Genomic DNA, 26,415 nt, shown 5'->3' with positions numbered 1-26,415 from the left:
ACKTGTTTACATCCCTGTTAGTGAGCATTTCTCCTTTTCCAAGATTATCCATCCACCGGACACGTGTGGCATATCAAGAAGCTGATTAAACAGAATGATCATTACACAGGTGCACCTTGTAATGGGGACAATAAAAGACCATTCTAAAATGTGCAGTTTTGTCACACAACACAATGCCACAGATTTCTCAAGTTGAGGGAGCGTGCAATTGGCATGTTGACTGAATGTCCACCAGAGCTGTTGCCAGAGAATTTAATGTTAATTTCTCTACCATAAGCTAGTTATAGTTTTGACTTAAATCTCCTTGAAAATCTATGACAAGACCTGAAAATGGTTGTCTWGCAACGATCAACAACCAATTTGACAGAGCAAGAAGAATTTTTAAAAGAATGTTTAAAAGAATTGGCAAATGTTGCACAATCCAGGTGTGGAAAGCTCTTAGACTTACCAAGAAAGACTCACAGCTGTAATCGATACCAAAAGTGCTTCTTCAAAGTATTGACTCAGGTGTGTGAATACATGTACATTTGATATTTCAGTATTTCAATTTCAATTAAAAAAACATTTTCACTTTCATTATGGGGTAGTGTGTGTAGATGGGTGAGAATTTGTTTTATTTAATCCATTTTGAATTCAGGCTGTAACAACAAAATGTGGAATAAGTCAAGGGGTATGAATACTTTCTGAAGGCACTAAGAGCGGGCTCTCCAAAAGCCAGCCAGACAGCCAAGAGCTGTGCTGTTTACATTGACAGTCCATCATCTAAATAACCCAGCCTTTCTCGTTGCAGCTGAGAGCCTCCGCTTTATTGAAGAGCATCAAGAGCCAATGAATCACATCTATTGATTWCGAGCTGATGCGCCAAACACCAGCACACCACTCCAGCTCCTCAGTCCACTTGCTATTAACATATATAGGAATTTGTGRCTGTCAGCACGTACATAACAAATGCTGCTGCATTGATATTCTAATTATCTCAATACCTCGGGTCTGGGCCATTCACCAAAATGCGCCATCCGGAGGGATATAAATCTAGTCATGGCGGTAGAGGGAGCCTAGTCTCCCTGCCTGCCAGATAAAGAAGCACAGCATACCGGTATTCATGAGTGCTGACCTGCCAGTGTAAAAGTTGACTGACGGAGCCCAACTGTCTTTCCAAATGGTCATCAAGAGTCCTTACTGTAATGTTATTTTGCAACCAAACTGAGGTCAACATGTAACTTTTCAAGAACGCTCGGTGGGATATTGTTCCGATAAAACCCTAAAGGGAGCCCAACAGGAGCGTCCTCTTATGTCCTGAGGACATCCCCTGTTTGCTGGGTCAGTCCTCCACTGAGTCAACACACTGTGACCAATGACAGGAAGGGGTAAACAGGAGATTATGTCACAGCAGTCTGGTGACTGAGGGTTGGCGGTGTGTGGGCATGCTGGATTCTGCCTGTGGATCTGCTATCGATCACTTASCCCGAGCTGCCAGGGTATTTAATGGGCGGGTGAAGTAATTATCCAAGGGCTTTATTGGCAGAATTGACAGCCACACGGGGAGAGGAAGTGCACACTGCAACGACTAATCATGTGGTGACCTAAAAAAATGGAGAGCCACTGAGAGCTTTAAATCAACGCACTTCCTTACATGTGTTTACTGTTGAAAAAAAACACGTAAGAAAATAGGATATGCATTACAGGAGGATTTAAGGGGACTTTACAACATTTTCTACTTACGTTGGCTATGCTASTTTAAGTGCACAATCAGTCTTATATCAAATGCTATTTGTCTCAACGATTATCCATAGTTGTTTTCTACAGATGGCATTTTTCAATGGTCTAATGTTAGATCTTGGAGAAGTCACTTTAAATAATGGCACTTTAATAATGTTTACATATCTTACATTACTCATCTCATATGTATATACTGKATTTTATACCATCTATTGCATCTTTCCTATGCCGCTCGGTCATCGCTCATCCATATATTTATATGTACATATTCTTATTTCATCCCTTTAGATGTGTGTATTAGGTAGTTGTTAGATTACTTGTTAGATATTACTGCACTGTCGGAACTAGAAGCACAAGCATTTCGCTACACACTCGCATTAACATCTGCTAACCATGTGTATATTGCCAATAAAAGTTGATTTGATATGAAATACATGTAAAAGGGATACTAGTAGACCTAAACTAATCAAGAAAATACACAAAACATTTTTGGGTCACCAATATGAAATACAAGTGACTTGGATTGTTCCAGAGGGTGTTGCTCACCTGTCTCCACGTCCGTCACCATGGCCGTGTTGTCAAAGGAGCCGGTGAGGAGGCGTCGCCCACAGGGGGACCAACAGGCATCTCGCACCGCCCCCGAGTGGGAGGAGTATACCTGCAGGCACTGCCCACTCTCTGCACCATCCCAAATCTGCAAAACAGGGTGTATTCATCAAATCAAATGAAATTTTATTTATCATTAGTGCAAACTAGTGATGCGGGTTGACTCAGAACCCACAGTCCTAGTGGGGTGGACAGGTTTAGGGTAATCAGATATTATGTGGATGAAAGGTGGCATGCGGGTTGAATAAAGAGAGAACAATATCTTAAAATCCAAATATTTTATTTCTTGTGAAATTTATTTCATTATTTTGAGCTATCTGGCATTAGTGCATAAGCCTGAGCTTCATGGCCTAACTGTACGTGCGTCAATTGCCAAATGCTTTTGGGAACAGGAAGAAAACGTTCATGTCAATCCACGGAGGCAAATAGGACAATGTCGGAGTTGAATTTAGTGAGAGGAAAGGTGCGAAAGGAGAGTTGGAAAATAAGGAGAAGGATGGCAAGAAAAGTAATGTTTCGATTTTTGGGGGGTGAAGTGGTAAATGAGGATGCCGTCTATGTTATGTGAAGATCTATACAAATTTGACAGTCACAAGATGAGGTCTTCAAATAGGCCTATTGCACGTCAAGGGCACTGTAGCCTCCTGTTCAGATGGGTTAAACAGAAACTGAAATCTGGACACTGACTATAGGTCCATAACCTCTCACATAGCCTTAATATTAACTCCTGCAGAATTAAGCATTTCTTGCAGTGAAATCATACACCAAATGTAGGCAAAGTGTGGAGAAATATGATTACTTTCTTTCAGCATCTTGAGAGAATGCAAATGCTCAGTTAGATACCATCTGTAGAGGTGCCATCATCATTAGCATCAAAGCTGATCGTATTTAAACCACTAAATATGCATCCACATCATGAAATCTTAACAGACACATGTTGGGTTGTTTTCAAAGCTTTCTATTTCCTTACAACTGGTCAAAACAATATTATATCTCAGTTTTTTTATTTTCTTATTGCACTCTCCCGTCCCCTAAATGTCTTTGCGAACGCGAAAGAAGAGATGAAACTTTACCGAATAGATTGAAACATTCATTCTATCGATTTATGATATTTTGGTGAGCACGGGTAAAATTAGTCTTTTAGGGCAACATATAATGACAGAAGAGAAGCTGCATGTACAGTGCTGTGAAAAAGTATTTGCCCCCTTTCTGATTCTCTATTTTTACTATTTTTTTAAAATACTGAATGTTATCAGATCTTCAACAGAAACCTAATATTAGATCAAAGGGAACCCGAGTTTACAAGTGTAATCTTACTGTGTTTACTTATTCTATTTATTTTATTAACAAAGTTATGCAACACCCAATGCCCCTGTGTGAAAAAGTAATTTCCCCCTTACACTCAATAACTGCTTGTGCCACCTTTAGCTGAAATGACTCCAACCAAATGCTTCCTGTCATTTTGATTAGCATCACATCCCTGTGGAGGAATTTGACCACTCTTGCATGCAAAACTGCTTTAACTCAGCAAAATGTGTAAGTTTTCAAGCATGAACTGCTCATTTCAAGTTGCCACAACATCTCAATTGCAATTAGGTGTGGACTTTGACTAGGCCATTCCAAAACTTCAAATGTTACTTTTAAGCCATTTTCATGTAGACTTGATTATGTGTTTTGGATCATTGTCTTGCTGCATGACCCAGCTGCACTGGCGCTTCAGCTCACAAAAAAAAAATCTAGTCTATAGTGCATTTTCTATATTTGCGAGTTAGGGTCGGGTGCCGTCCTCAAAATTTTCACATCATCAGGTGGTTGCGGACGGGTTATTAGCAATCGCAGGTGAACAAACAGCTGACCTGCGCACCCCTAGTGCAAACCGCAGAGTTTCTTATTGAACAAATTCAGGTAGTTTGCTTCCCATTTCATCCCAGTTGCTTCTGTTTGGTTCCTAATGAATACACCCCTGGACACAGTGCAGTGGTTAATTGGAGACAGTCGTGTTTTGAGGAACTTTATCAGTTGTAATGGGAATTCTCAAACACCACAGAGAGAGCACAAAGAGGCTTTTTTTTAAATCACACGCATTATTCTGTATCAGAAAAAAGGATGGTTCTTTAAGAAGGTGCTACATTCACACTTCGCTAAAGTAAAATCAGTAATATGGGGGGTTTCAACATGGACAATTTCCCTATAAACTATAGGAAAAAAAGATACTCATCGGTTTCTTTCACGGTTCTTCAATTCAAATAATTTAGCCTAAATAAAAAAGTTGCCTGCCCCACTATCATATTGCTAAGYGTATGCAGGAGGGATAATTTATTTGTATTTTTTAACTCCACTGTAGATCTAACATCTTTAATTTAAAAAGTATTTTGCTTCCAATTGCACATTGGATCAAGGTTTTGTGCTAAATTAAGTCCACAAGCAAACACTAACTACAAAACATGTCCGCCTAGATCAATTGGCTTTGGTGGAGAACTAGAGCTATTTGTGAAGGATATTTCGCTGTCCTGAGTGAGACAGAGCCTGTGACATGATGACAGGGCCACTGGTCGAATACATCCTGGTGCTCTACTGTCACCTCCAGAGCCATCAGGAACGCTATTTTCAGACTGTGTGAATGAATGTCAATGTGACGAGGCAATTGAGGTTAAGCCGGCAATCCATATCTACTAGTAGGATCACGCTGAGATAATGATCTGGCGGCGAAATTGAAACCAGAGTAAAATCCCTGGGCTGCTGTACGTGTAAACAATCTCACATACTATTTGCTGCCTCCCACATTGGGGCCCCAGGCGGCCACAGAGTCCTTTAGGATGGCATTGAATGACTTTTGAGGGGGATAAAGGGTAATCTGAGCCTCTGTGTTCACCTGTCACTTTGGCTGGGAAACAAGTGCATATGCACCAAAAACGGATATGCTTGCATTCATTTGGGCATAGGACTTAGAACATACTAACAACTTTAGCGGCTGATGACAGTGTCTAGGTTAACACAGAAAATGCATGGATTACAGCAGACCTGGGGTCAAAAACTATTTGAAATAATTTCAAAAAGTTTAGTTGGGATTGATTGAGCTTCCCTAGCGAAATGGAACCAATAGATTAGTTGCAAAACTGCAAACTCCTCCCATAGAGGAGCCCCTCCAGACTAACGCAAACACCAAAAGTACTATGGAAGTAAAGATTTAAAATGGTACTCGTCATGAACGCAGGTCTGGATTGCAGTCTCTCCGTGTTACTAGATTTTTTACATTTTGGTCAACTATCCCGTTAAAAAAGTCCCAGTGCAGTAAAAAACATGATTTCTGTCTTTTATATATACACACAGTACCAGTCAATAGTTTGGACACACCTACTCATTCCAGGGTTTTTCTTTATTTTCTACATTATAGAATAGTGAAGACATCAAAACTACAAAATAACACATGAAATCATGTAGTACCCAAAAATAAAAAAGTGTTAAACAAAATCTAAAGAAATTTTATGTGTGAGATTCTTCAAAGTAGCCCTTTGCCTTGATGACAGCTTTGCATCCTCAAAACTGCACATTCTAGAGTGGCCTTCTAATTCCCCTAGCACAAGGTGCACCTGTGTAATGATCATGCTTCTTGATATGCCACACCTGTCAAGTGGATGGATTATCTTGGAAAAGGAGAAATGCTCTCTAACAGGGATAAGCAAATTTGTGCAAACTTTGAGAGCAATAAGCTTTTGTGCATATGGAAAACTGTCTTGGCTCTTTATTTGAGTTCATGAAACCAACACTTTACGTGTTGCATTTATATTTTTGTTCGGTGTATATTTCCACACTGAGGTTGGAATAATACTGTGAAATTGTGAAAATGATGCCTTTTTAGTGTAATAGCTGTCTGAAAAGGCCACCAGAATTGTTAGCCTGTTTTGGTGGGAGGGAGTTTTGGCCTCCCTGGTGACATCACCAGGCAGTAAATTAGTTCATAGACCAATAAGAGAGAGTTCCAAACCTCTTTGGCAATAACAGCTAGTTTTCAGTTTTCCCCCTCAGACCACTCCCTGACAGCACTAGCGGAATTCTTGAGAAATTGCTCTTTGCTATTTTTTTTTACCATTTTCATTGAAAACAAATCACAATAAAAAGGTACTTAATTGTCACCCAGAAATTATTTGATCCTGTATTGGACCTTTAATTGTGTTTTATTTTATTTGCTGACAAATTGGCTTAATTCAGTTGTAAATTAGGGCTTATTTTGAGGGTTTAAAAAAGCAAGACAGCACTCGCTAATTCATTTATCTAGCTAATTAACTTTGAGTGCCATAAATCAAYCTCAAGAAAGAAATAGCTGAATGATTTTGTGATTTGAATGCAGGCTTCTCTGATCCTAGTCATGAAGAAACAAAGGAAAAGAGTGCACCAGCCTGTCACGAGTGGGATTAGGTAGTTCAATGCTTCACTGCTTTGTGTTTCTACTCCTTGACAAGAGGAAGGCTGCAAAAACAGCCCAATGACAACAGAAGTGGGCGCTGGTTCAAATAAGTCAATTTCACCCTTTGGAGATTAGAGGCTTGCTGAACCTGACAAACCCCGATTCAAGTAGGTGGCAATGGGGCCAACTGTCGGTGCCATGGGAGACATCTGTGTCAAAAGAAAGCGTCTGCCAGCCCCTTTGGAAAAGTCTCCTCAGGAAACGTCTGAAATTGAGTGGGTGGTCTTTTGTGTGAAGGCCAAAACTAATGATGAGAAGTTTCTATGCCATAGCATAACCAGACCCACAGAGGGTCTTTGAAGATCTGTGAGCCAGATCCGTCTCCCTCTATTTCATTATTGAACACTGTACTGCACGGAGCATGAAAGAGCATGGAGAAGCATGACAGCCCCCATACTCCACAGAGAGTCAACAGGAATGTATGACATGTCAATTCAGGAACAAGCTCCTTCTTCGCAGCTCTGTACCAAACAGAATCCCCTAGAAGCTTAGAGGCAAATATCTTGGAAATGTAAAGCAGTGAAGACATTGAGGGAATGCCAGAGCAACACAACAACAACAAAAAAGAGTTGAAAATGAAATATACTGGAGTAGGTGAACTGTACAATACTATTTCCGTCTATCATGAACAACAGCAACATCTAAACAAGTTCAGCTAAATAATCATTGTAAGAGAAACACTGCCCTCTAAAGGAAACATTCTGACAGTAGGCTGTAAAATGTGTAGGCCTAATGTAGAAAATGAACGTTTGCAACATTTTCCATTTCACTGGTCACATTATTTAAAATCAGCCTCCTAATGGGTTCTAAGTAACAAAAAAATATAAAAATTGTATTCATGTTATTAACGTAAACACTATTGCGAGACACCTACTGTAACCATGGTGACTGTGTACAGCCACAAACATCGTTCTCCTGCAGCTAAATGACAAATAGTAGCCTACAAAAGACCAGGGCTGGCCAGGGACAGAGGGTCCTCTTCTGACCTGTCCCCCCTTCCTCAGCTTGGCACTCATTTTTATTTGGGTTTCCCTGGATGAATTTTGCATTGCATATTCCAATTGGGTGACCCATTCAAATTATTTGTGAGATTAATCGACTTTAGACATTTTATTATACAAACAATAAATATTGATATTAGAGCTCAATTAATTTGCATCCTCAAATAGGTTTTAGTTAAGTAATTGGACGAGAAAACAATTATGAATCTAGTGTTACTAACTGATCTAATCCCCAACTAACTGATCTAATCCCCAGCAACAGACTAACTCACAAGCCCTGCCGTCTGAGTTAGTCTGCCAGGTGACAGAGGGAGCCGAGCAGCAGTACACTTGCACTCCTGCATGAATAGGCTAATTTCATCATGAATATTACATTTTTTAATTATACCGAGCCCATTGGGTAGCAGGTAGCTAATGCTCCCTGGCGCTGTGCAGGAAACACACTTTTGCTCTGGATCAAAATATTTAGCTTTCTGCACCAATTGACCTATGGTTGAGATGAATAGCCAACTGGTGGTTCTATTTACAATCACTCTTTCGGTGTCTCACTTTGGGTAAGGCCTTGTTCGGGGCGGAGTCTAGGAAGATCCAGTCACACAAAGTCGGTCATAGACGGGTGCAACCGCCAATAGAGAAACAACCGACTTCCAATATAAGGGGTCGTAGTATCTTCACTTCTTTCGTCTTCCTCACGGGTTCAAATTAAGGTCCTCTACTCAGCATCGACTTGGACCTYTGCTTAACTGTTCACAGGTGGACCGTCAAGAAGTCAGCCGCCAAGCGCAGGACAGAAGCTTCTTGTGCTGAGGATTGACCTCACACGACAGCTACACCACACAGCTAGCTTTCGCCTTACCAGCCCAGATACCTGCTTCGTGTTGCTTATTCCCACCAAAGTGGAAGACAGGAAAGAGACTTGAGATTCGGTTAGCCAGACTCTAAGCTAACCTTGCTAGCTAAGAAAGAACGCACATTCTTTCTTCAGTGGTGTGCTTGCTATAGCTAGGCTACTAGTCTTGCGTTCCCATACCTCAAATCACGTAGTAGTCATGCCTCCCTTGGAGGCCTGGAGATTTTGATTGGATGTTACAATTCAAGACCCCCCAAAAAATAGCTAGCCACAATGAGGTTCGTTTTGAGAAGTAGCTAGCTAGTTATAACTATGTTGCCTTCAAGGTTAGCCGACTTCTCAAAACGAACCTCATTGTGGCTAGCTATTTTTGTTGGCCTTCATGCTAGCCTTCACAGGCAAGTATCATTTTAGAAACAGCAACATTAACAATATTGATATGGCCAGCATTGTAGACCATTTCTCACCTCTTGCTGTATCTTTAGCTCATCCCGAAATATTAGGGAAATGCTGTGAAGACCGTTGTGCTGCAAACGTTCTAAAATGTCACCAGTGCTCGTTTTGTTGACATTTTCAGTCCTCGCGCACTGTTGCACCTATGGCACTAATCTGGTGAGCACCTTTGGAGCTCCAGCCAAGCAAGGCACATCACTGACTTACAGCGGAATTCCACCCCTCTTCAGCTGATTTCTCTCATGGAACTTTCCCAGGCTTCCTATTTTWGGGACGAGGCTACTAACCCTCGACGTGAACACGCCAGGGAACACTGGCTGCACAGCTAAGCATTGGTGAAGCACACRACTAGATCTACCTCCCCGGGAAGTATGCTTGATATAGCTAGACTACTGACCCACTGGGAGAACGGACTCGCTAGCTTTACAGCTAAGCTTYGAATAGCAGATGCATAGCCCGGGTCTCCATACCAGAGATATGGCTACTTTTACCGCTGCACAGGGCGAGTCCMCTGCTGTGATGCAGTTAGCCCACGCCACACTACTAGACGAAGCTAAACAGCTAGCTCACTTAAGACGTATGCCATTCACTGTCTTCAGCGAGCAGTGTACAAGCAATAGCTAGGCAATTGGCCCATGGGGCAATTGCCAGCCAGCTAATACCAGGGCTAGCACCACAGCTACCGTCCGCCAGTACACACTGAGCTAGCTCTTATACCTACACTGGGTAGTGTTACTTTCCCCCTTATTTAGCTTACCAGCGCCCTCGCTAGCTAGGTTGACCAGTTGTGCCTTGGTACTATGGTCGTGGGAGATGTTTCAGCCTGTAAAGAGCAATAGTGTTCTACGGCTAACTACAGCTATGCGTTTAGACCACTAGGCTACTATTAGCTAGGTGAGTTGTACAGACCCCACGGTCAGGCTTTGAAGCACGAACCCAACGGTCAGGCTTTGAGTAGCTCACATATAAACCAGCTGACAGAACCTTCTCCCTCAGAGTTATGGCTACTGTTTTCCCTGTACTGGACAAACTAAACCAAGCACTCAGATTCCTGGAATTTACGAGCCAGCTACGGCTAAAACTGACCAATTACACCACACAGCACTATGGTCAACTGAGACGCAACACTGCTCCCCCCAGCTAACATGGTGCAAGCCTGAGCCAGAATAGTAACCCCCTGGGTGAACAGTGGCTCGCTGATCCCAAGTACGACAACCTCACATCTTAGCGTAGTCTACGCTCAGTACCCAAACAGCTAGACCCATCCTGCAATCTTTGTGGTGCTTGAGTCCATTTCACAGCTGCAGTTCGAGCCACTGGAAAGCGTGAAAATTTGATTGCTTGCTTGAAAGTGCTTTACCTTTAGCCATTGCATCAGCAAAGCAGGTTGGAGAGCTGCATGCACCGTCAGGCCACAACCACCTATGATTTGCCCCGGGGTTATCCAATGTTTGTCCCTTATGTTAGTAGTGCTTATAAATCGCTTCACTTTAGAGCTGTTGTCCTTTCACCCACCGCCCTTCTCCATGGAGGAGTGTCTCCACCGCTTACACCAGGCACACACTAGACACGACGAGAGCCCTTGTCTCTTGGGCACCTCCCCACGCAGGRAGGACCACCTCTCAACAGCGTTTATCCCATTGTATAGTGGAAGCTATGTCTACATCATGGACATTGTTCAAGGCATCTCTGTTCAAGATATCTATAATGTGGCACGCTGGGGTACCCCCCCCCCCATACATTCGTGAGGTTCTACGAACTGGACGTCACTACACCYTCGTTAGCGCATACAGTGCTTATTGTCGGGACTTCTGAGGGTTGATCCGATCCAGACGTGGCTTCGGAGAGTATATGAGCGCTACTCGAGTTGGCTATATCCCCAAAGTGACCGAACGAGTAATTGAAATATAACTTTAGGTTACCTAATGTAACCCCGGTTCTATGATATTATGAGTGAGGTCTCTCACCACATTACTCTTCATGCTTTGCGTAAGGAAGATGAACGTACTTAGAAGTGAAGATGGGAGCAGACTACGGCTCGTTATATGGAAAGTGGGTTGGTCCACTATTGGTCGTTGCTCCTGTCCGACAGACGTTGTGTGATTGGACCTTCCTAGACTTCATACCTAACAGGCGTTACCCAAAGTGAGAGACATCACTCATATCATAGAACCTAGGTTACATTAGGTAAACTTAGGTCTTCCTGGGTCGTATTAATTGKGGCACACCGTAGCAAAACATTTTGCWACAGAAAATTAAAACAATTTCTTATCTGGCAAGGTAGTCCCTCCCAGTTTCATTCCCGTTTTCTTCCATTTGGYGCCATACGACCCTGGTGAAATGTGGTAGGTAGTAGTGTTGCATGGTATACCGAAACGTCAGTACTTTCTCGATACTAGAACATACTTTCGGGTACTTCTGTCAAATGTGTCCCACGTCACCTACTGATTGAGAGAGGATCAAGTCTGTCTATCAGCACATCTGATATTCCCATAGCGCACTCATTGCTAGCTCTAGCCTGCCATGAGGAAACACTGAGCACGGTTACATACAATGTTCTAYCTAAGCTGTGTGCGAGTGCGCAGCTCCGCCAGGACTGCCTTGCAGAAGAAATAACAGCCAGCACAGAGAAGCACGAGATTAGRAAGTTGAGGAGTTTTCCCCCGGTAGTTAAACCTATCAACGTTTCCCTTTACTGTGGGATTATGTGATCGAATCAACGCAATATTAACCACTTTCAATGCAACATACCGAAACAAAACTAACTATGCAAGACTTTGTATGCAAAACTATGCAAGAGATTTTGTTGTAGGCAGAGCACATCAGATTTTATTGCATTGACAGGCATGACTCAGGCCCGTACTCTACACAGAGTACAGACCGGTGAGCCATAACCAATCAGAGCTGCAGTAGACCTATATGCAAATAGACCCTTGCCATATAAGGATGTSCCATTCACTTTGAACTGGACTATTTTACAGCATGAGCAGTCACGATTATTACACAATTGTTTTGAGATCAAAGCGAGCGCTGCATGTAGCCACGTGYGCACATTTGTTCATATTCTTTGCTAGTTGGCCGAGTTATAGCTACTTTGTAGTCAGCGATGTGGGAGTGATTGCTTCCTACAAGAGCAAAGTGTGTACATTTGTAGCGATCTTTGAAAAGCAAGTCTGGTACAGAGTTTTTTTTTTTATGTCTTAAAAAAAAGGGCAGTGTTGTATTTTGAGACAGGCTTGAATAAGCTAAGTAGCCAATAGGTAGAGGGTATTATAATTTGTCTGATTCTCTGTAATAATGGTACGGGAATAATAATGAAAGTGGTTTCTTACATTAAACACCACAACAAAATGTTCAGTCACCTCCTTGTCTGAAGGACAAGTGGATAAACAGGTTAATGTCAAGCCCTGCAWGTTTTTTCTCGTCCAAAAGTCTCATGGAACGTAGGCCTACATTGAACACCACACATTGGCCGCTACTGTAGACAATGATAGAACTGCTATTTTCATGTTAAAATGTTATGTGATGCATTTTCTCATGGTAGGCCGACATTTTAATCAAATGGCCACAGTAACCTAGTTGGTCACTGTTAAAACAGTAAATTAAAGCGGGTACAGCTTCAGTGTTCACAGTAAACGCGCGCCTGAAGTTGGACAGAATTAATATAAATATTTGAAAACATTTTCCCTAATAATCCTGTTTACATCTGAAATCAGGCCATAAAAAGAAACATTCTACCACAGTGACCATGTAATTTTTGCGATTCCTATTGGATTCGGAATTCAGACAAAAAAGTTTGTATGTGAAAACTATTTCTAAGATGCGTACTTACAGGTTCTTCCCGAACTCTTCACTTGGCATGCTGCTGGCACATGCGCAGATTAAGCCACTTACACGTCCTAATAATTTGAAAGATTGCTCTGAAAACCAGGAGGTTTTAATTGGTGTATGTATGCCTACTTCGATTTTGACCTTAAGATAAGCAGAGTAAGATGTTTACATGACAAYTTCCATACTCTGCTTACTGCCGTAAATCAATGTAATATCAAATGATTTGCGTGCATGCAAATGTGCTCACCACTGGGAGTTTCTTCGTGTGTGAATGACATCATGGCACTTTTACAAAAGAAGAGACTGCTTCTATGTAAATGTTGTTGATCAGTACAATAAAATATGTCCCAAATGGAAGGTAAACGGATTGTTTTCCCATCTGTAGCCTCGTGAAATCAGCCAAAACAAGCCTAGGCTACATCTTGATTTACCCAGTCTATCAATAGAGATTTACCATTCAAATAAATGATTACCATTATGCTGTTATGTAGTTAGACTGGTAAAAAAACAAATCGAAATTGATTGTATGATTGTGTAATTTATGAATTAATGCATACATAAAAAAAAAAATCGATGGAATTATATTGAACTCAAAAGATATCTGGATCAARTGCCATCCTGTGACTTTGGCTAATACGCAGTCTATTTGTTGTTGTTGCTGTGGTATCATTTGGGTATTGTTTTGGTATGTAGTATGGTGACGGTATCGAGTATTGTSATACTGAACATGGTATCGAAGTCAAAATTCTGGTATCGCGACAACACTAGTAGGTAGTAGTGGAGGAAAGGAAATCCCATGGGTCCTGACACACATTGCTTTGACAGTGACACAGGTCTCGCTCTGTCTCCATATCACTGCAAGATGGTTATCAGCCATCTTACCGTCTAACCTGGTGAGCCACTTACATTGAATGTCAGATCATCTGTACACTAATTACCCACTTACCTGTCCCTAGGACTGACAAGTGTAAAATGATGCTGTGCGTAGGCTATGATTTACACTACCACATGTATGACCGAAAACATGGAGCACTCAATGGCTCACACACACACCTTTTACCACATCCATTCAAAATGGCATCATCGTGGTTACCTTGACAGTCTTGTCCATGGAGGCAGACAGTAGGAGGTGGCTGAGCTGGGGCACTGGGCACCACTGGATCACGTTGATTGGAGCCTGGTGGGCCTGGAGGCTGAGCTGCATGCACCTGGGCACCGCTGCCCGGCCAGGCCTGGGCCCCAGGTACGGACGCACCCGCTCAGAGACCTCGGTCAGCAGCCTRGAGACAGTGGACTTATCAGTCGTTTCCAAAGAGGTTGGTTCTTCTCTCTTTCCTGRTGTGGCCAACCTCTGTCTCTTAGGAATGTATGGCGAGACACCAGGTGGTGCAGCCTGATGCCTCTTCGCTGTGGTCAAATTAACACAGTATTGTGGAGCAGAGTATGGTTTTGAGTTTGAGCTGTTCTCCACAATCCCTGAGAGACCCAATGGAAGGGGATAAATCTCCCTGTGAGGTTCTGACACTGTCCTACCATCACCACATTGTCCTATTTCCAGTTGTTTGTAATGGGGACTGGGTAATAATGGTCCATAGAAGTTAGAATCCAACCATTTCTGGTTTCCTTGGGACTGCCTAATATCATCCATGGGACAGTTGGCAAGAGGGAGTGCTCCGTCATCATCCTCCTGGTCAGAATCATCATAGGCCACTAACGAGGTCATTGTCCTTTCCCCAGAACCCTGTGGGATGTCAATTAAAGATGATTTATTGAGACAGTGYTTAAAGCAGTGTTAAATAATCCTGGGTTGTGTTCAGTTCAACAGAACATTTGACAAAAGTGTGCAACGTTGAATTTAACAGAAACAGTACTGAATTACCAGCTGGAAAAAAAGTGGATTATGGTGGCCCAGATGGTGCTTACCGTATAGTGTGCTGCACAAGTTTTGCGATTTAAAAATGGCCACGCCCATATTGATTCAGGCCACAACTCACCACAACCACCAAACTGGAGCAAGCGTACATACCTCAATATAGACACATTCACTCTTAAATTGAAGCTAGACAAGCTAAGGAAGTTTAGAAGAGGTGAAGTAGACTACAGAGATGGCAAGGTCTTTTCCTGGAGAAAACCAACCTGCAAGAATTCAGATCACACCCACATCTGTTTCTTTCAACATTACGAGCGGTGACGATGAGGATCATCCAAGACACTCCGCGAGGCCGGCTCCTCCCAAGATTTTTTAGACCTGAAAGAGGAGCCACGCAGGTTCTCAAAGTGGAGAGAATACGGAAGAGGCCAACACAGAGGGGAAGGAAAAAAGCTAGATTATCCAACCACATGGAGCAGGACCAGAACAAGGCTGTGATCAACATTTCTGATGACGGTGTAAGGGTCTTGTCTAAAGGACTATCCTTTGCTCCCGCATACTCAACTAATGAACTTAACTCAAAGATTGACCTATTTTGTTTCTACATCTGAAGGCCTGGTACAAGCAAAACACCTTTCCAACTACAGACACCAGTGTCAGATCAGTCAGTTTCTGTGCCCTCAAACACATTTTAAGCCTAAATCCACTTTGTCCCATTGTCCAGAATGAGACACAAAACAAATGTGCACATTTTGATGTGGAGAACCTGTTTAAAGGKTAAAAGTAACACAAACCAAACAAGGCAGGTCCTACAGGCCCTAGTTTTGTCGCACCTTGACTACTGTTCAGTCGTGTGGTCAGGTGCCACAAAAAAGGACATAGGAAAATTGCAAATGGCTCAGAACAGGGCAGGACGGCTGGCCCTTGGATGTGCACAGAGAGCTAACATTAATAATATGCATGTCAATCTCTCCTGGCTGAAAATGGAGGAGAGATTGACTTCATCACTACTTTTATTTATGAGAGGTATTGACATGTTGAATGCACCGAGATGTCTGTTTGACCTACTGGCACACAGCTCAGACACCTATGCATACCCCACAAGACATGCCACAAGAGGTCTCTTCACAGTCCCCAAGTCCAGAACAGACTATGGGAGGCACACAGTACTACATAGAGCCATGACTACATGGAACTCTATTCGATTACATGGAACTCTATTCCACATCAAGTAACTTGAGCAAGCAGTAAAATTAGATTAAAAATAAAATAAAAACATTGGCACAAAGCAACACAAACATTAGCAAAGACACATGCATACACACACAATAACATACGCACTATACATACACATGGATTTAGTACTGTAGATATGTGGTAGTGGTGGAGTAGGGGCCTGAGGGCACACAGTAGGTTGTGAAATCTGTGAATGTATTGTAATGTTTTAAAATTGTATAAACTGCCTTAATTTTGCTGGACCCCAGGAAGAGTAGATCCATAATAAATACAAAATGTAACCTTTCAAAGACAGACGGATACAATTGAATCCTTGTCCAAAAATGAACAGAATGTGGTTAAAAAAGCAGACAAAAAGGTGGCGCTACAGTAGTGTGCGGTAAGAACAAAATGTGACAGAAGCCTACCGTCAATTATACAATGATGAATTCTACCAATCTCTTACTTTCAACCATAGAGGCCCTAAAAACAGATTAATTTTTATTACCTTTATTTAACTAGGCAAGTCAGTTATTAACACATTTTTATTTTCAATGACGGCCTAGGAACAGTCGGATAACTGCCTTGTTCAGGGGGAGAACGATAGATGTTTACCTTGTCAGCACGGGGATTCGATCTTGCAACCTTTTGGTTACTTGCCCAATACTCTAACCACTAGGCTACCTGCCGCCCCAATTGAAAGGGATCCTCACAGACGCTAAGGAGAAAAGTTATATTTCAGATAATGAGTTCAGATGAGAGCCCCCCCCAGACAGACCAGTCATTAGCAGTAATGAAAGCCTGATAGAACCCATCTCCATCTCCAAGTACATTGATTACTTTATTAAGCCTTTCCTGCCATCACTCCCAGYTTTTCTTCAAGACACCACAGATGTGTTGAATAAAATCAAGGAATTAAACAGAGGCACAGCTTCCTTTTCAGTCACCTTGGATGTGGAGTCTTTGTACACCACCATTGAATATGAAGGATTGGCAGCTATGCACCATTCTTGAGTACTTGGCCTGACACRCCTCTTTCAGAATTCATTCTCACTGACTGAATGGACTCTAAATAATAACATTTTTTGTCTTCCAGAACCTCGTCTTTAAACAGGTCAAAGGATGTGCAATTGGAGCTTGCTACAGCCCTTCCTACGTTGGATTGTACTTCGGTAAATGGGAAAATGACTTCTTTCTGGATCCTTCTAAAAAAAAGTTATTTGACCGGATTATATGGTGGGGGTGCTATATTGATGATGTCTGCCTGTTCTGATCCGGCTCAGAAGATTCACTTATTTCCTTCCACCAATACCTTAACAGCATTAACCCTAACATCAAACTGACTATTGAGTACACCAAAGAGAACCTACATTTTTTGGATCTTGACATCAGTAAAAAATGACAACGGCTTTTTGCACACATACAACTTTAAGAAGCCTACAGATGGGAATACCGTTCTGAAGGCACACAGTTTCCATTCCAAAAGGCTAAAATAGAAAATTCCTTATAGCCAATTCTAAAGAGTCTGCAGAATTTGCGATCATGAAACAGACTAGTGTCAAATCTGCTGAATTGGAGAATTGCTTCTTGAGCCGGGGTTAAGCAATCAAATTCTGAAAGGGCCGGACGACTTGACAGAGAGGACTTGTTGTGAAGGGGAGCTCCTCATGATGCACAAGAGAGCGTGTACTTTGTTACAAATTATAAACTGGGTGGTTCGAGCCCTGAATGCTGATTGGCTGAAAGCCGTGGTATATCAGACCTTATACCATGGGTATGACAAAACATTTATTTTTACTCTTCTAATTACATTAGCAACCAGTTTATAATAGCAATAAGGCACCTCGGGTTTGTGGTATATTGCCAACATACCACGACTAAGGGCTGTATCGAAGCACTCCTCGTTGCGTCGTGCTTAAGAACAGCCCTTAGCCGTGGTATATTGGCCATATACCACACCCCTTCGGGCCTTGTTGATTAAATATAGCACAGAACATTAAAATAATCTTTAAAAGAGAATTGGGGAATCATCCAAAGTGATACGCAAAGTCTTCCCAGAGCCACCAGTCATAAGCGTTAAGAGACAAACTAGTCCACAGCTACCTTCCTGGTGACTCTCAAAAGACTAAACCACAAACCCAGCTGGCTCTTTCAAATGTAACCATTGCAGAAATATTGCACAGAAAAAGTATTTTGTTGACACAGAGTACCAAGTCAAACATTTCACTAACTGTAAAACCGCCAGCTTAGCAGAACATAAGTGCCCCAAAGGAGTAGGCAACTAAGACGACCGCATGGCAAGGCACTACAAGTCCTTACACCATGGTAACCCTGCCTCCCTTCAAGCTATGGGTATTGATCATGTACCRGCCTCAATCAGAAGAGGGGACCGCCTTAAACCACTAAACCAAAKGGAACGTTTTTGGTTTTACAAACTAMAGGCCGGCCACTAAGTACCCTGGTTTAAAATGAAGATATAGATTTCTCCCCATTCCGGTAGYGTGTTAGTGGTCCCTTTGCTGTCATCTAGTGGACATATTGCCCAATTACCCTCTGTTTAGAATGCTGTGGTCCATGTTTGCTGTCATCTAGTGCACTATGAAATGTATAGCTCTCCTACACCCACTCCTATTCAWGGCTAGAACTACTTTGTCTTTTCTAATACTTCTAACTTTAATATTCATTTTTATAAAACTCATCTAATTCACTTTTGAATGTACAGTATTGTTACTAGGTGTTGTCTCATGAATATTGACTAGCTATTCTGTAACCACCCCCCCCTTCAATCCGCATTGATTGGGAAAATACTTTGTTCAAAAGACATTGTATCTTTGTACTCCCTGACAAAGGCCGTGCAGCCGAAACGCAACCGTTTTTAAATATTTGTTCAATTGAACACGCCATACAAATAAAGACATTAGTTAATTATATGAAGAGTGCCTTGGTCCTCCTTTCTTTTTGATTACCAATTTACCAAAGAGCTCCTTCTATCTACAAAGACCTATCGTGTACCTTAGGAGTGCTTCCCTTCCTTCTGTCTAATGCGTACCTCAAAGGCTGTTGAAGAACGGTGCCGGTTTCAGTAAAAAAAACATCATGCTACATAACAAACATTGACGCGAACTGAACACACCCTTTGTCTATTACACTGAGGCTTAAGCTCTGTCCATATGCAATTCCCTCTCCACTTCCATCCACTCTGCAGAACAATTTACTTCATAAGAGATACTAGTGACACCTGCTGGATTGAAGTACTGCAGGCCACACACTGCAATCTCCATCATTTGCAGTCTACATCATTTTCAGACTGTTTCCTCCACAATCTACTCCTGGGGTAAAGACCACTTTCAATAGAGATTGAACATGGTTTTTTTTTGTCCATGAGTAGGCATAACATGGGCCACCCACACAACCGCACACTATAAAAAAAATAAAAAAATAATGTGTTTAAGGGATTAGAGAGAGGATGACAGCGGGGAAAGATAGAGGTTGTGTCAAAGGAAAGTAGGCCAGATTCGAACCATGACACACTGTAGACGCGTGCCGGAGGCTGCAGCAATACCGCTAGACCAGCCAGGCCACATGAATAACTCTTACTTTATATTTCAGTGATTTAGCAGACGCTCTTATCCAGCGTGAACTACAAGAGCAATTAGAGTTAACTGCCTTGCTCAAGGACATTTAGCTCAAGGACATTAACATTTAGTGGCCGCTGCCAACATACTGACTCAACTCCAGCCACTTTAATAATGGGAATTGATGGAAATTATGTAAAAATGTATCACTAGCCACTTAATATAATGTTTACATACCCTACATTACTCATCTCATATGTATATGTATATACTGTACTCTATATCATCTACTGCATCTTGCCATCTTTATGTAATACATGTATCACTAGCCACTTTAAGTTTATATACCCTACATTAGTCATCTCATATGTATATACTGTACTCTATACCATCTACTGCATCTTGCCTATGCCGTTCTGTACCATCACTCATTCATATATCTTTATGTACATATTTTTTTATCCCTTTACACTTGTGTGTATAAGGTAGTAGTTGTGGAATTGTTAGGTTAGATTACTCGTTGGTTATTACTGCATTGTCGGAACTAGAAGCACAAGCATTTCGCTACACTCGCATTAACATCTGCTAACCATGTGTATGTGACAAATAACATTTGATTTGGACACAGACTGATGATTTCTCACCTAGACAGCTCAGAGACTCAAAGCAGTGACCTTTCGGTTACTGGCCCAACGCTCTTAACCCCTAGGCTACCATCCAATGTCAYTTTTTATTTAGACCTTTTTTGGAAGTACACCGGCTGTGACAGCAGTAATGACGACAGTTGCTCAGGGAAACGTCATTATTTCATAAGTACCTAACCTTTATTTAACTAGGCAAGTCAGTTAAGAACAAATTCTTATTTACAATGACGGCMTACACCGGCCAAACCCGGACGACGCTGGGCCAATTGTGCGCCGCCCTATGGGACTCCCAATCACGACCGGTTGTGATACAGCCTGGATTTTGAACAAGGGTGTCTGTAGTGACACCTCTARCAATGAGATGCAGTGCCTTAGACTGCTGCGCCACTCGAGAGTAACTCCCAGTATAATGGATTTTTTATTTATTTATGGTTAAATAACACGTTATTTACAATCTGTAGCTATCTTGACAGCTGAAAAGCTGCTAGCCTAACAGGGCTCTACGCTGAACTTTTGTTACATGGAGCACATATGCGTTTAAGTTGAAAAATGTAGGAGGACAATGACAAATTTGAAGTAACAAGCAGTTATTTTTAGTAACAGTGCAAGCATGGCGGTCATGATTCTGTGCTCTAAGTGCAGTGGTGCTCCTAAATTTAAATTCCACATCGCACAGTGAAATATTTTTGGCGCATATGCTAGTAAAATGGGAACACTGTTGAGCCCTACCTAAAAGTGCACAACCGTTCTAGTAATTGGTCCTCTTATAGACATTATTAGCAACAGATATTATAATAGCTTTCTGTCTGAGTAGGTCGAATCATAATGTCACTGGTAGCAATTATCTGCTTTCAGAAACTAGAATACCCAAATGTTGCTTTGTTACAAATCCTGCCAACACATTGGGCCCTGTGATCAATGAGGAAAGGGTGGGTATAATTTGGGGAACGTTCCAACAGGAATCTGTTCCCAAAACTGCGTAAATAACAAGGATGTCAACAAACAATGCATACAGCGTAGCATGATCAATTCACCTAGCTAACTAGCTGCCGAATAGGCATCAACTCACCACGTAGCTTATTCKTAATGTTTGTCCATAGGCTACCAGTGTGAGGACAGACATTYTTCGGAATAAACGTGGTGAGTGGAAAAACTCAACAAATTTGCTCACTCCCTACCTGGTATCTTACTCTGCCGCTATACAACGTTGTATGCGTTGTTTACGAAGTTTTTGGAACAGATTCCTGTTGGAACGTTCCACAAATTATACCCACCCATGAGGAAATGCGTTTTGCACCATTTACACTACTCAGTTTACTAGACGGCTATTAGCCCAATAACGGACTAAAGGAGMCCAACGTTACTGTACTAATTTTAGTCCAAGGCCCTTACATGTTCTGTTTAAAGGATCATTTTCTCTGGAAACCAAAACATACTCCGTCTAAAGGTGAAACGATTCTCAATTGCGGTAACGGCTCTAGAAACATAAATTCCTCTACTTTCATATCACAAATGCTAAAAAATACATCCGTACTGTACACTGAGTGACCCGGTTAAAACAGTTGCAGCCTACAGTAATTTTTAGTGGCTTCCGTCTTCGTTGTTTTTAAACAAGCCGGACGCGTCTTAAAGTATAGAGCAAGCTTCGGGGCTTAGTATCTTCTGACCGGGGCAGGTTTATCGTATCGTCAATAGGCGCTAAAGCAGTTAGCGTCAATGAATAGGGTAGCTGGCTATTAGTCCATTACATGGGCAAATTGGATAGCTATGTGCTGAAGTCAGGGACAATCGCATAACATTTGTCACACAGTCATTAACTAGCTAGCAACTCAAGCAAGAAGCTGCCTAGCAATATCCATCTTCCTGTGTCTATAACAGATATGCCACTACAGTTAACCGTTACGGGAATGGTAGCTGTAACTAACGTTACTTACGATTCAGTGAAGTGGTTTTAAGGAGAAAGTAGAGTAAATGCATGTAACCAATGCGTCCAGCTAAAAATGTTGGATGCCTTCTTCTTCGATGGAGTTTAACTTCTTCTTCGATGAGGTTTAACCGCGGTTGACATCCAATATGTTGCATTACCGCCACCTACTAGACTGGAGTACAACTCCCTTATACTTCGCTTGAAAAAAATAAAATGAAAACAATAACATATACTCTACCATCTGACACTACACTCACACATGTATTCATTTATTTATTAATATATATATATATATATATATAAACACCACTCTATTCCACTATTTAAATATATTCAACCCTACCTCATGCCAACAACCTGAAAGGATGGGACATCACCACTTAACACACCCTGTAACTCTTCTGATGTCAAGTCTCGCACACCTAAATATCTCTCTGCTGCCGCCACCACAACCTCAATTTTCTGCGACTTACGTCCCATCCCTGCAGTACAGTTGATAACATTGCTATTAATGCTAAAAGTCCATTACTGACACATATATCACTTGTTGACCTATCCATCTGTGCTGGTACAGATCTACTACTCACACMACTCCTCTCAGGATCCCTCCCCCTTGACCCATCTTCCTCTACTTTCTTCACTGCCTCAGCATACGACAACTTCTGACCTACTCTAACCCTGGAAACCAGAACCTGCCTCTCTCGCACGGSACATTTCTGATCCCCAGCCYCATGGGCACCCCTACAATTACCACATACCACTACTCTCCCCAATGCTACACATTCCTTTGTCTCATGCCCTTCTGCATACTTCTCACACCTAGGAACCTTGCTCCTACACACTGCTGCCACATCCCCTTAAGCTTGACACCTATAACAACATAATGTATTCAGCACAAAAGCTCGTACAGGATAACGTATATATCCTAACATCACTTTGTCTGGCAAAGACTCAACATCAAAACTCAAAAGAACAGACTCTTCTGTTTCACCACCCTGTCTGCGTCGTGCCAAACGACGAGCATCACAAATACCGGGAATCTTCCCCTTCAGTTGGTCAACTTTTACATTTACTGCTACCCCAGTAATCACTCCTTTCAATGGCGCCATTTTCTTGAGAGCGAAACAATTCACATTTCTTGCCCCCAGTCGTTTAACACGGAGCACCGTCTCCCTCTCACCAGCAGAAACACAAACAATTTTCACAAGACCACTTCTGGTTACCTTCACCGATTCCACAGTACCCAACCCTGATACCACAAATGGATCAGCTAAAAGGCAAGGGTCCACTTYTTCACAAAACTTCACTCCTACTGTCACAGACTCATCTTTATCCTGACCCTCGGTGCAAAGCCTAGGGCTCCGAAAACTTCACCACACCTACCACCTCCGATACGTCGACCTCATTCACTTCCATTTCTCCTCCTGTCTTCAGGTCTCTCTGCTTACACTTTCTGCCATTCTTCTTAAACAAACCATCTCCCTTTTTCCAGCCATTTTTAACCCAAAAAAATCTTCCTCCCTCTCTCACTTAAACCTCCTCTGCCTCCCTTTTCCCTCCATTCCTCCTATGTATTCCAAGTAAACGCCTCCTTATGATAATACTGCACTTCTCCTGACATACATCTTGTTCTTGCTTTCTCAAGGGACGCCATTTAACCGGGTGTCACAATTTCCGTACAATCAGCACGAACCCCTCGGGATGTATAGCGCTCAACATTGCATCCCACTTATAAAGTAGTTGTTTTGTCTTGATGTTATTCTTTATTAAAGCTACCGCAATGCTTTTCCATTTCAAACAAGCGTGCTCTTCTAACCACCGCAATGTCTCGATGAAGTTATCCTTTTTTGATAAAACTATGCTAAATATAGTATCACCAAATAATTTATTAAAACACACATAAGATGGCGCCGAAGAGGATGGCAGACGTTTTACATGCCCGTAACCAATTATGCTATTTTGTTAGTTTTTKTGTGTTGTTTGTAACATATTWTTTTATTTWTTTTGTACATAATGTTGCTGCTACCGTCTCTTATGACCGAAAATAACTTCTGGACATCCRAACTGGGATTACTCACCATGAACTGGAAGAAGCCTTTTCCTTTAACGAGTCCGACGAGAAAGATATACTGCTCTCCCGGGAACAGTCCCAGATCCCCGTCATTTGCGTGAAGAAAAGACAGAGAAAAAGAGGACGCATCGGGCTGCCTTTTGAGAATCCGTAGACGAGCGAGTAAAGCTCTCCTGCGATCAATTCTACTTCCTAACATTCAATCATTGGAAAATAACAATTGATGACCTACGATTACCCTACCAACGGTACATTAAGGCACTGTAATATCTTATGTTTCACCGAGTTGTGGCTGAACGACGACACGGATAATATAGAGCTGATTTTCAATACACCGGCAGAACAGAGAAGCTACGTCTGGTAAGACGAGGGGTGGGGGTGTATGTCTTTTTGTCAATAACAGCTGGTGCGCGATGTCTAATATTAAAGAAGTCTCAAGGTATTGCTCGCCTGAGGTAGAGTACCTTATGATAAGCTGTAGACCACACTATCTACCAAGAGAGTTCTCATCTATATTATTCATAGCCGTCTATTTACCACCACAGACCGATGCTAGCACTAAGACTGCACCCAACCAACTCTATAAGGCCATAAGCAAACAAGAAAATGCTGACCCAGAAGCGGCGCTCCTAGTGGCCGGGGACTTTAATGCAGGCAAACTTAAATCAGATTTACCACATTTTTACCAGCATGTCACATGTGCAAACAGAGAAAAAAAAACTCTAGACCTCCTTTACTCCACACACAGAGATGCATGCAAAGCTCTCCTCCGCCCTCCATTTGCCAAATCTGGCCATAATTCTATCCTGCTGATTCCTGCTTACAAGCAAAAACTAAAGCAGGAAGTACCAGTGACTTGCTCAATACAGAAGTGGTCAGATGACGCGAATGCTAAGCTACAGGACTGTTTTGCTAGCACAGAGTGGAATATGTTCCGGGATTCATCCAATGGCATTGAGGAGTATACCACCACAGTCATCGGCTTCATCAATAAGTAAATCGATGACGTCGTCCCCACAGTGATCGTACGTACATATCCCAACCAGAAGCCATGGATTACAGGCAACATCCGCATCGAGCTAAAGGCTAGAGCTGCCGCTTTCAAGGAGCAGGACACTAATCCGGACGCCTATAAGAAATCCCGCTATGCCCTCAGACGAACCATCAAACAAGCAAAGCGTCAATACAGGATTAAGATTGAATTATACTACACCGGCTCTGATGCTCATCGGATGTGGCAGTGCTTGAAAACTATTACGGACTACAAAATACTAACAACCTACCAATCTGACACTACACCTCACACATGTATTTATTATTAATATCTATATTCACAATACCTGGCTTCTATAATGAGCATCATGTCTCATGATCAAGCAAAGAAATAAAACTATACCACAAATGTATATATATAATACGTAGTATATAATACCTAACTACTAATATTTGTATACAATAGAACTGAGCGTGATGTACCCATTTTTAACTACCAAATTCCACCATTAAAATTTATTATAATTCAACAAACCTAAAAAGACAGAGAATATCATAATCTTATTAATGGCAAATTCTACACTTGAAATAGGACAGGACACACAATTATATTCACTAAATTATGGATGGCACATCACTGTTCTCTATGGGGAGAATACAGCTATACTGGTGGCACCACTGTTCTCATATGGGGGAGGATACAGGGCTTAGTGGTGGAACAACTGTTCTCCCCCTAGTGAACCGCGTTGCTGAATTATCACCAGTCTCGCTTAGTCACTCCTCTATCTCTCGTTGCTGGCACACCCGGCCCTGTTCTCTTATGGGGATGAATACATTCTATATGGTGGCACCCTGTTCTCTATGGGCGAGATGACAGCTATAATTCGGCTGCGCACAAACAACCCTCCTGTTCTCTAATGTGGAAGTATCACTCAGGCTTGATACGGGTAACTGGTGGCACATACGGTCCCATCCCCCTTCTGCAACTTGAGTTTACTCTAATGGGGTTTGGAGAATATCACTTCTGCATACTATGGATGCAATATCTGTCTCTATCGGCGTAGATGATTTTTAATATGGATCGCGATGTTTTCCGGTTTGGATGCGTCTGCAGTCGCAATTAACTCGGCCGACGTACGCATCATCTCAGGTAGTTCTTTCATTTATGTCTCAATTCTTCATTCATTTCATTACA

At 42.0% G+C, this 26,415-nt stretch overlaps 1 protein-coding gene across 3 annotated transcripts in view; it reads right to left on the bottom strand.

Moving 5' to 3' along the window:
- Positions 1 to 22,270, bottom strand: part of wdr25 (WD repeat domain 25) — a 28,524-nt gene extending 6,254 nt beyond the window's left edge. Inside the window, exons 1-4 of one of the 3 annotated variants that reach the window (XM_024146241.2) lie at positions 22,164 to 22,269; positions 15,087 to 15,173; positions 14,019 to 14,666; positions 2,266 to 2,413 (exon numbers count right to left, since the gene is read on the bottom strand). In XM_024146241.2, coding sequence (XP_024002009.1) covers positions 2,266 to 2,413; positions 14,019 to 14,666; positions 15,087 to 15,104 — 814 coding nt within the window. In that variant the 5' untranslated portion in view covers positions 15,105 to 15,173; positions 22,164 to 22,269. The other 2 variants (XM_024146243.2, XM_024146242.2) reach the window with 2 other exon arrangements.
- Positions 22,271 to 26,415: the final 4,145 nt, after the last annotated feature.

The sequence above is a fragment of the Salvelinus sp. IW2-2015 genome, unplaced genomic scaffold, assembly GCF_002910315.2.
Source record: "Salvelinus sp. IW2-2015 unplaced genomic scaffold, ASM291031v2 Un_scaffold16326, whole genome shotgun sequence".
NCBI classification, from domain to species: Eukaryota; Metazoa; Chordata; class Actinopteri; order Salmoniformes; family Salmonidae; genus Salvelinus; species Salvelinus sp. IW2-2015.
This window is presented reverse-complemented; position numbering and strand designations above follow the sequence as displayed.